Source organism: Mytilus californianus, unplaced genomic scaffold (genome assembly GCF_021869535.1).
Source record: "Mytilus californianus isolate M0D057914Y unplaced genomic scaffold, xbMytCali1.0.p SCAF_3, whole genome shotgun sequence".
Taxonomy (NCBI): Eukaryota; Metazoa; Mollusca; class Bivalvia; order Mytilida; family Mytilidae; genus Mytilus; species Mytilus californianus.
This window is the reverse complement of record NW_026262679.1, coordinates 26,630,538-26,642,888: the sequence shown is the minus strand read 5'-3', so window position 1 is coordinate 26,642,888 and position 12,351 is coordinate 26,630,538. Positions and strand designations below refer to the sequence as shown.

The 12,351-nt window shown below is 31.6% G+C and overlaps 1 protein-coding gene across 1 annotated transcript; it reads right to left on the bottom strand.

The window, feature by feature from the left end:
* Window positions 1-3,868: 3,868 nt before the first annotated feature.
* On the bottom strand, window positions 3,869-8,444 carry LOC127734247 (beta-1,3-galactosyltransferase 5-like). The gene has a single exon (XM_052244024.1). The coding sequence runs from the start codon at window positions 8,276-8,278 to the stop codon at window positions 7,223-7,225; it is 1,056 nt and encodes a 351-aa protein (XP_052099984.1). The 5' UTR covers window positions 8,279-8,444; the 3' UTR covers window positions 3,869-7,222.
* Window positions 8,445-12,351: the final 3,907 nt, after the last annotated feature.

Sequence of the window (12,351 nt, the reverse complement as noted above, 5' to 3'; positions counted from 1 at the left end):
CCGATAAATCTTCACATTTCCAACATGGATTTTTTTGGTAATTGCTTCACTTTAGTATGCTTTTAACGAGTTTCGTGTATTTTTGAATAATGCAGTTCTTTTTCATTGTCATGAATTGTTTTTCAAGAAGGAGAACTACTATTCATTAAAAAAAAACGATGCAGAATTAAAAGAGAGCGTAGAATGAGAACTCAAAATTTAACCCTTTATATCATATTAGAATAATAATGTAAACGTTGAAATACGCCATTGACAAAAACTACAAGATTTCAAAATATTCTAATATGATAAAATAAAATCAAATGCATATTATTGAACATAAGCATAAAGTAAAGTTAAACATATTCTTAGAATGTGTAGTATAACTATAATTTAGTCTTTGGATTAAAATATATTAATTGCTTTTTGTGTGTTTTTGCTATGCATGGAATGATTTTGTGTCATGGACGGATACCCCATCTCATTTGTTTTTCTATTCAGCAAGAATTAACGTCACGCTTTGAAAAGGGATGTTATAAATATATTGTTGTAAAATTAATATAGAGATGTGTAATTTTGAACCTTTGGTAGATAGTTTTGGCTATTCTGCTTAATCTTTCGTTCAATAAATTAAAAAAAACATCTACTATTTTTATTTTTTTAAACTTCTGGTTCATAAGCCGACCAAAGGAATAGGTCGTACGACTATATATAAACACGGAGGTTGCCCTGCCTGTGGACTACCGTTACTCTCGACCCTGCAACAATTGCTTTGGTTCTTGCATATTTCATATAATATGTGATGCCTCTTCACTTCCAGTTGATGAATTATGCATATGTGCTGAACGTAAACATGCCTGTCCCAAGTCATGAGCCAGCTGTAATTCAGCGGTTGTCGTTGGTTCTCGTATATGTTTTCGTATATTGAATTGTTATAACTTTAACCGCTAGTTTTCTCGTTTGAATTGTTTCACTTTTTCATGTCGTTTCGGTTGTTTTCTCATTGTTGAAGGCCGTATGGTTACCTTATTGCTTATTCTACGTACGTCTGCAGAACCCTGGTGGATAGTTGTCTCATTTTGCAATCATTTCACATCTCCTTATTTTCAAATCCTGGGTAATAGTTCGGGATAAGTCAAGTTTCATACAGTAACAAAGAATTTTGAAAAGCAGATATTGTAAATTCATTGGAAGTTACCAAGACCTTGCTGATAAATATTCCGCAACAACTTCACAAATAATACATGATGGTCTTGAAGTATAGATTCTAGGTACTGACGTTGTTTATCATCTTAATTACGTGTTATAGTCTAAAAAAGGAGATGTGGTATGATTACCAATGAGACAAATATCTACCAAGGTTCAAATGAAGTAGATGAAAGCAATTATAGAAAACCGTACGGCCTTCAACAATGAGAAAAACCAATACCGTATAGTCGGGTATAAAAGGCCAAGACATGTAAAATATGAAATAATTCGATTGAGAAAATTAACGGCCTGATTTATAACAAAACAATTTACGAAAAACAAATATGACAGCCATGAACCAACGACAACCACTGAACTACAGGCTCCTGACTTGGGACATGCACATAAAGAATGTGGCGGGGTTAATATAAATAAGAAGAAGTGGTATGAGTGTCAATGAGACAACTCTTCATCAAATTCACAATGTATAAAAAGTTAACAATTATAGGTCAAAGTACGGCCTTCAACACGAAGCCTTGGCTCACACCGAACAGCAAGCTATAAAGGACCCCAAAATGACTAGTGTAAAACAATTCAAACAGAAAAACCAACGGTCTCATCTATATAAAAAAAGAAAAATCATCTATAAACCATACCAACAAACGACAACCACTGAACAACAGGCTCCTGATTTGGGACAGGTGCATATAAATGCAGCGGGTTTAAACGTTTTAACAGGCGTCAATCATCACCCTAACCTAAGACAGTAGTGTAACAGTACAACATAATAAACACACTATAAAATATTAATTGAAATGGCTTAACTCGATCAAAAAGACATTTTAACAAAAACAAGTAAACATACACTGAACCAATAAATTTGATCTCTGACACAATATAAATACAATAATAAAACGTAGGTGCCTATACAACATAGACGTTAGGTCAGGAAGTAATAAAAAAAATGTAGGAAGAGTGTAAGAAGAATGTCAATAAGACAACTCTTATCTGGGAAAATATAGCGTTAAATAAAACAACGTACATACTAATTTTGTTGTTAGGAGTGCGGAATGCATTTTTTACAAAATTAATAAATTGTTGTTCAGACTAGTAGTACAGAAGTAAAAATTTATCGTCATACTAAAAACTTATCAAAGGTGATACATATTAAAAATAGTGAGACGAGCTATAACACAAAATAAGTAAATATTGAATTTCAGAAATGCATAACAAATTGTGTCAACAAGTCAAATTAACACGAAAGTACGATTTGAGAGTACTCGTAGTTACTGAAAGCTAGTTAAAAGCCAAAAACAATTAACAATAAAAAATCATGCATCAGAGACTAAAATCAATTAAAACACATCCCAGGGATTTAGTGTTTTAACGCCATGGACAGTCAAAGAAGACATGACTTGTGCAATGCCAAAATAAAAGTATCGACAGGCAGTAGAATCATTAGGATGTAACCTTATAATAAATATGTATCATGTTATGTATAAAGATAAAGCAATCTCTAAATAGAAAATTAATGTGGATGTGGATTTATACATCCCAAAAACCATTAGAAAAGAATACAAATTTAGTTATATTTTAATTTGTTGATGACAAAATCGATGTTATTGCCAATGTAATCAATATTCAAAGATGACAACATTAATAAGATAACCTTTAAAAATAAGTTTGTTTAAAGGGTCGATGAGTTTACACGGATTACATAGTGATTTTTGCGCTTTTAGTACAATACTACCGTAAAATTTAGGATGTGAAATGCCGTTTTTGATAAGTTTTCTACAAGAACAGCCAAATTTACTAATCAAATCTTTGTATCTATGAAAGAATTTAGTAAATGTTTTAAGTAATTTATGGTAACGAAATCCCTGACTTTATAATTTACCAGTGATGCATTGATTACGTTCGTTAAAATCAATGACATCACTACACACGCGGGCATAACGAACGAGTTTGGATAAATAAACACCGTATGATGGAGCCAAAGGAACATCGCCGTCTAAAAAAGGAAAATAAATAACAGGGAATGAAAAATCATCTCTTTTGTCGTAAATATTAGTATGAAGTTTCTTTTTAGAAATTGAAATGTCTAAATCTAGAAAAGGAAAACTTCTGCTGTTTATGTTAGATTTATTTAAAGTAAGTTCCTTTGGGTAAATTTTGGTAGTATATTTAGAGAACTCTGGATTATTTAACGAAAACATATCATCAAGATAACGGAAGGTATTGTTGAATGTGTCAAACAAATGTAACAATGACGTGTCTTTACTGAGTCTGGCCATAAACTGTGATTCATAGCAATACAGGAATAAATCTGCCATTAAAGGGGCGCAATAAGTGCCCATAGAAAACCTACTAGCTGTTGATACACTTTATCGCCGAAACATACATATATGTTGTCCAGGAGGAAATTTAAAGCTTCAATCATATCTTCACATTTCCAGTAAGTGTATCTAGCATACTTTCCTTTTTCATTACTAAAAAAGGCTTTAAACGAGTTACAGCAAATACATTTGTAATGAGATTTGAAAATGACCATTTAGTTAAATATGAAAAAAGATTGTGCGGAAGTGTAGTGTAACGAGTAGAAAAATCATAACTGTCAACAGAATTAAAAGAACCACCAAAACCACGTATTTTATCTAAAACCTCTAAAGAACTTTTAACACTTCAAAAATAATTTATACCATTATGTTCAAAACTTTATTAAAAAAAGTTAATAATGAGTTCTTTGATAGTAGTAAGTAAGGTAGTTAGAAGCACTGACAGATTAGTAGAAGAACACTTACCAGATGCGGAGATGAAACGAAATTCAAATGGTTGTTTGTGTAATTTAGGTAACCAGTACACAGTCGGGACTTTCAAATGTTTGGAAGAGGCTTTAAGCTGGTTAGTGGCAGTGATATGCTTGTTTACAATTTGACTCTCTGTGGAGCGTACGGACATGAATGTAGAAGAATTGGTAATTTGGTTTTTGGAGAACTTCCGTGTTGTATATGCGTCAAATCACCACTACATTATTGGCTGCTTTGTCTGTCGGTTAAACATGTTTGTTAGCGCTCAACCCCCTTACCTGGGACAGTTGTGTAACAGCAAAACATAAGAACAATCTATAAAAATCAGTAGAAAAAGGCTTAACTCATCAGATCGATACAAAGAAAAACGTCAAACAAAAACACATACAGGATGTGTTTCTTTTATTTGTCGTTGTACATTTTTAACCTTTACTGTTTAGTCTTTTTTTTTGTAATATACTTTTAGCGTGGCTCGGTACTTATATATCCTGCAATTATGTTATTGTACTATGGTCAGTTTTGTATTCTTGACTTTCATTTTTGCTTATGTACTTTGTGCTATATATTGTTTTCGTCAAGATGCCAGCCATCAAACGTCACAAAACATTAAATGACATCTTCAGGTTAACTAACGGTCTCAAACAAAATAACAAATACGTGTATGTACCATACGTCAACAGAAACAACAATGTATCTGCCATTAATATAAATTATTCAATGTCAAAGAGTCTTTGCTTAGTTATTTTGCCAGCGGTCGTCATTTTTGTCATTAGCGGAACGATTTTCAGAATGACGAAAGTTTTCCGGATTGCTAAAATTTAAAAAAAGTAAAACAAGTTGCTTTCTTTAAAAAAAAGAAACGCAATACGTGAACACGAGACCGTTGAATGGTCACCAAAATTTTATTAGTGATTTTTTGGGCTTTTGATTTGAAATAATTGATTGTCAATAAATTAATGATGTGTTAACACACTTTCATTTAACCTATATGTAATTGTGTGTAGATTCTTGAAAAAATTGATTATTTTATTTTTAACTTGGGAGTGTACATCATTTTTTCTTCTCGGTTAATTATTTATTAAGTCCTAGGCTCATTGCAATTTCCAGTTTCGGCAAAGCGGATGTCTAAAGTAAATTCAACAGACCAATCACAATATAAATCTCAGCACGCAATTTGCTATTTACTCTTACTTGTTTTTAATATGTTAATATCAACGATTTCGTTTGAAGTAAATCAATGCATACAATTTTTATATTCGAACCATGTTGCAAAGATTTTAATGCTATGAGGTTAAATTGTTAAAAACAAAAAAGGGTTGAATTCAATTAACATATAACATTTACGAAAATTCAAAATATACCATCAATAAACACAAATGTCAAGTATTTATTCCATTTTTTTAATATATTCAAATACAAAATACCAGAAGAGACTAATAAAACCATACTGAAACGGTATTCATTAATTAACGAAGTGTTTAAACGAGTATTGTTAAACACTAATTACGTTTTTTTTGTGAGATACAAGGATATAAAATCCTTGTGTCTTGAAACAATGCAACTATCTTTTTCATTCACTGCCGTTTAGAATTTAAATACTAATTCATGTATATGCATCTCTGAAAATTGATGCTCATAAGTTTCATAAATGTATTCACTGTTAAAATCTGTAGGACATAATCTATAATTATTCATTATATTTCATTATGATAAATCTAGTTTCAGTTAAAACTTAATAGTTTTGATGAATATTCCCTTGGATTTTACTTTTACTTCGATTAGTATCTGTTAATGAAATTAAATATTTTTGAGCGAGACATGGTTTTGTTAATCATCTTCTTGATTTCCGACCTCACGCTATGATGAACATACACAATTACACGCGGTAAACGTTCATAAATAATCAGTTAATTGTGACAATCCACACTAGCACTCGTACTACGTACGCATTCAGGGAACGTCTAAAACATATCTAATAACATTATCATTATACACAAAAAACTGTCATTCAAATCAAAACGCCTATGTTCTGTCAAAAGCCGAATATGGTTGGAATTTATTTATAGTTTTGTTTTGCTGTAGTCTACTTTTCTATCTTGAAATGAAGTTTGATTGAATATGCAATGTCACGTAGTAGCCTGGCATGGAGGGACCGTATCAAAGACATAGATAACTACCTGTATAAATGATCGAAAATTTTCGAGACGTTTCGGGAAACTTGTTTCCGAGCATATCTGAATGGCCAAGAGAAGCTGCCGAAACTCACCAATATATAGGCATGAATTCCTCAGCAGCTCAGGGGGTTGACGAAAACAAAAATCGCACGAAAATTAAAAATTTTACCTGGCTACATATGTATGACAAGTCTACGACCCATGCTAAGCAACGACCACGATTCATTTTGATAGGTTGGCGTGACTTATTTTACTATGAACAATTAAGTGTGAATCATTTAGCTTTGGATTCATATCATTATCAGATATGTATTTATTTTTTGTAAATGCAAATTGAACAAGTGAATAACTTGTTTCGTTAACGCAGGTAACAATAGAACACGAATAAAAAATTATACTTTTTAAATGTAAATGGTTTTATGACAAACCCATAACAGTATTAAGTTGTCGTACGATGGCTTTATATGACATCAAATTTGCTTTATAAATCATTAAATGTATAATTGATTAAAAGAACGAGTTTCTTTTTACGAACAATAAAATAGATTATAACTTTGAATTCAATATTTTCATATTATCTTGCAAGCTGAATTCAGAGGCCCCTAAAGAACAGAAAAATATGATTTTTATAAAATATATATTCAGGTAAAATATTCATTTTTACATATGTATAGTTGATCATTTTTTTTGTTGTAAACAGGTTGAGTCTACCTATTATAGTTCAAAGCCAGTTTCATAACACACGTTAAAATATCAAAATCCTTGGTAAATTCAAAAAGGGGAAGTCCACAAAACCTTACAAAAAAAAAACAACTGTCATATATATGATATGAAATGAATAATGTTTATCTGTACACATTCAACGGATTTAGTGTAAAGACATCTTAACCAGTAAGAGAACAGCATGGCCTTGAGCAATATCAAAATATCATTATGGACAGGATGAAATTTTATTTGATCTTTAAAATAGCTAAGATGGTAAACACTAAATCCTTCGAATCGTGGATGGTTAGTATGTTAGTATTCAGAAATGTTTTAGATTATTTAATTGTAATCCAAATTTACACTTTCTTACTAACATTTACACAAATGTTGTTGTGTATATTTTTCTATAGTTTTCCACATAGAATATGAATTACTTGTATTCTTTGAATTATTTATGTAAAACAAATGGCATGGTTTGTCATTAAGACTAGCTCGCAAATCTTTTATGTAACATTTCGGATGAACTATTTCTGTATCTGAAATCCAGGGTAAAAATCCACCACCGTAGACATCTTCAAGCCAACAAAAAGGCACAATTTTTGTCGCTTCATACATTTCACTTATAACGTCAGTGGACATAATTGAGGAAGGCCCTGCACAATAAGGAGGAAACGTCGCAAAGGGGTAATCCAACGAAGACATATGCCATTTATCACGCGGATTACGATATGGCAAAGCTCCTATAAGAAGAAAACATTCTAAAACCTTGGTTTTGTTTAGTTTATTGCTAAGATAAGGAATTAGAAATGGAATGTTGATGGTGATATCATCGTCAATTTTAATGACATAAGTCACATTGTTGCAAAATCTATTCACCCAGAACAAGCTAAATACTCGTTTATATGTTAAATTTCTGTAGCTGTCTATAAAATTTCCTTGAATAAGGTCTCTGTATTTGACACTTTCCTCTTCAATGTCCATCTGCTGAGTATCATTCACGGTTTCCCCAAGCACAAAAACATATTCAATATGTGTATTGTCAAATTCTTCAATAGATCCAAATGTATTCCTTATAACCTGACGTTCGTCGAATTTGTATATAGCTGAATAAATAAGAACAAGCAAGAATATATGATTTTCTTTACACTTTGAATCGGAATCAAGTAACAAACTATATTGATGTTTGTGAATGAGAGGGTCCATCAGTTTATCGGTTGATACGTTCTGATAAAAATGTTCAAACTCCGTTGATATATCTCGTCCATTGTATGTTCTGATCACCCGGCTGGGTGAAATATTGGTGCGCAGTCTTGACTGATTTCTTGAATAATTAATTAAAATCCATAATAGTATGACAAAGGGAATTTTCCACCGTATTGTTTTCCACAATTTCATAACTAAAATTAGTGTTTTATGTGGAGTCATTAACTTAATTTAGTGAAAATGGAGTCATTTTACGTGTAAACAATTGGTGATATTGTATCCACATTACGCCCCAGCACAAATGAAACTTGTTCCTGTTACATTAGAATTGAAAAATATTTTTAAATATACCTGTTTAAGTATTTCCTGTATTCAGTCATATTTTAACTCGTATTCATATCGGTTTTATTACATAATACTAATTTTTAAAATAGCCAATGAAAGTATTGCTTAATTAGGCTACCCTACTTAACAAATACTTTGATTGAATATTGAACAACAATCTTAAGTAATAAGCCAGCATAAGGCAACTGTTTTGGCCGTTTCAAAAGTCACAATTATTGTATTATAAATCAACTAAATAACATCCTACAGATATTCATGAGACATAAGTCTGACACCAGTAATGATATTCTTGAATTTTGTCTTGCATATGGCATTAGGAATTAGGAATTTAAAGTTCTTACAGTTAGTGCAAAACAGCTTAAACTCCCAAAATAGCCTCATATTGAGATATTGTCTTTAATATAAAAATATGATTCACAGCTTTATCAAAATAGATAATTAACTGGGGAAAGTATTTTCCACAGATGGTAATGTATGTTAATATTGTTTTGTGTTAGCTTTTGCTCATATATACTATGACCAAACATTATGCGTGAAATGGGCACTTTATGTCAAATACGTAAATTTGTACATGATAAAATGTCATTGTGATATCACAAATGACTTTAAGAACTAAAGTGTCCAGATTTAATTAGCCTATAATTTTTTATCAATAAAATTAATATAATTTTGAAAGGCTTGATTACATTTACTATTTTCGCAATTTCAGGATCCAAATAATGGTTTTTAGCATATACCTCTTCCCTAAGTTTAAATAGCATTAGAACATAAATAGAAGTGGCTTGTGTGTCTAATATAGCAAGGTACGTTTATGTTTTAAATTGACTATAATCCATTACTGTATTGTAGGCTTAAATAGTTTCCCTGTGCTGGATATGCATGTTCTTATATTTTTAGTTTTTAGGAAAACATTTTTTTTTTGTGGGTTAATTCATTTTCACGCTATTCTCTACTAGAATCTTTTAATAACATCAACGGTACCAATGTTACTACACGTGATGCACATTTTGACCAAAAATGTTATTGATGCCAATAGAAAGACCCAATTGCTGTCGCTCATACATATCTCTTATAACGTCGATTCACATAACAGAGGGAGGTTCCTCACAATAAGGTTCTACTTAATCACAAATACATATTGAATGAAAATAACACTATATAGATGTTGTGCACCCGAAGCGTTTTTCTGGATTTATATTTTCCTGGAACGTTCACACCCAAATATCAGAAGGCAAAGGATGTATAAATACTTGAATACTTGAGCGCTATTTGCTCAAAAGGGACTTAAAAAGAAAAGACAAATCCATCTAAGGTCAGACTTTCTTGAGGTAGTATCTCTTTACGGACAAATGTCAAATGTATTCCTAAATATCTGAGATCCGCCAAATCTATATGTAATGAATCAAATAGAATAGGAATATATTATGTTCTTAGTATATTGTGCAAGTCAGAAGTAGCGTTAAAAAGAGGATCTGTTAGATTTTCTGTTCATATCTTAAAGCTCTAGATAAAATGAAAAATGTTCGTGACCAAATAGACGGGCTATTCAATCTAAACATTAAATAATATTTCAATTCAGGATATTCTTACTGATATCTTTAAAATTGTTTGTGTACTTTCTATACTCACTTCCTTAAACTGGTATTTAATGAAACATATAGTTTTACGTTCAGCACATTACATAGTTGGTATAATAGTCTCTATTCAATGTAATCAAGATGATCTTGTGTAATTTCATAGCCCAGTATTTATATGTAAATGTATAAATGCACAAAAACAAGGTACTACGCAGAAAACGATTTGTTTGTGCAGCTGTGAATATTTTGGTGGATATGAAATTAAATGAAAAGCAAAGTTTAAGATTTACATATTTACTTTTCATATGTTTTTCTTTACACCGGTGGACCATACTCTAATTTAATCGAATACAAGGACACAGAAAATTAAAGTATCGTGTATTTTCCTGGTCAATATCATATGAGCAAAAGTAGCCGAGACTTGAAAATATTTATTGTGACATATTGTTTATAAACTCATTATATATATCAGGATTAAAATTGTGTACGCCAGACGCGTGTTCGTCTACAAAAGACTTATTAGTGACGCTCGAATCAAAGAAGTTAATAAATGCAAAATAAAGTACAAAAGTTTAAGAGCTATATATACTAGCAAAATTTATTTAGTCATCAGCTCTTAATATGTTAAATAGCAATACATATATAGCGTGGAAAAGTGAAAAACATGATTTAAAAGTCCTCAATGAAATGCATATGGTAATAAATGAGACTTTAAACCGTAGACTGTTGTGGCTGTTCGGTTATTAAACTGGTAATTTTGTTTGAATTTCCAATCTTTTAGTCACTAGTCTTTCTTGAGTGTTAATCCAGAAACAGGTGTTGAAGGAACAGAAATGGGTTGTGCAAATATTTCCTACTACAATATACCTCGTCGATACTGCTGCATGTTCATCTTCTTTCCCAAGGGTACCTTCCACCATTTAGCAGTTTCTTTATTTCTGGCATGATTTAACTGATATATTTTGTCTGTAAAATTCTAGTTCATAAATTATGTAAATCAGCGGAAATTAAGGTTGCAGTTTCAATATTCAAAGTTTGGGATAAGTCAGACTTCATACTGTGACATAATATAGAAACTTTCTATGGAGAACGAGGTGGAATTTATGAGTTTGAATGTCCCTTCGGTATCTACCGCCTCTCTTTTGATGCAGTGTGTAGATACCAATTCGGATAAATTTTGTCTGCCAGCAAAAATATTTATTGGAAAAAGCCTATAAATTTGTCTTATTAGTCGATCTATTAGTAGTATTAGCATTAACTGGTGGCACAAACACTTGTCGCTGAAATTTCCTCTCTCCCATACATACCTTAATATATTAAGGTGTATTGGAAAACACAAAATTTCTGAGTGCTTGTGACTGTCGGGCGTCGGTCTGGTGTCCAGGAAAACCAGATTGTATAAGGTTTAAAAAGAAAAAGAAAAGAAAAATTGCCGAAAAACGAGATGAGGTAGTCGCTAATCGTTCCTATGACGATAGGGAAGATTACGACGCAGCAGCAGACGACGACTCTGCCAAACAACCTCCGCCATCAGAGGTTAATTATAACCCCCTAAACCACCGCCTGATGTAGAGGAGGCCGCAAACGTAGATGTCACTGCAGTGGTGCAAACGCTGCCAAAAACATAGAAACGAAAGTATGATTCGACAAATTAGAAAAAAAAAAGAAACAGCAAATCACAAATTCGTCACTGTAAAAATTTCAAAACTAATGAGAGCACATGCAATTGATGTTTCTAGCTCAGATTCCGAATAAAAAATTACATAAAACCAATTTATATTTTTTGTCAGTGTTTAGGTATGGGTGTCGGTATAAGTGTCCGTGTACATGTAGACGACCTTTCGAAAACGCCTAATATTCACAGTTTGCCAAAGCACAAAGACATAATCATAATGCTTATCGTCAAATTTTGAAATAACTCCAAATGTATTCCATATAACTTACTGTTCGTTGGATTTGTAAGTAGCTGAATAAACAAGAACTATCAAGAAAACGTGTTTTTTCTTTACATTTCATACTGGTTTTAAGTAACAAAGTATATATCAATATATCGATGTTCGTGAATGAGACGGGCCATCCGTTTATTGGTTGATACTTTCAGATAAAAAAAAAGTCGAGATAACTGTTATCTATTGTATAACTGTTCAGTTTTTCAAACTTTTATATTGATATAGTTCTTTATTCCTCAAATACAAAACGTACATTCAGGGGATGTTACTCTTTTTCGTCTTTTGATACATAAACGTTTGTCTGCTTTAAATTTAAAAATATCCTTATATCGTTGTATATATATTTCAAAGTCCAAACGTTGTTAAGGCTTTATGCTGTGATAACCAATGTTTGCATGTTATAATTGTCTTGCGTACTATGTCA

Excerpts from the sequence above, each read along its gene's own strand:
- LOC127734247 (XM_052244024.1), bottom strand. The coding sequence starts at position 8,278 with ATGACTCCACATAAAACACTAATTTTAGTTATGAAATTGTGGAAAACA.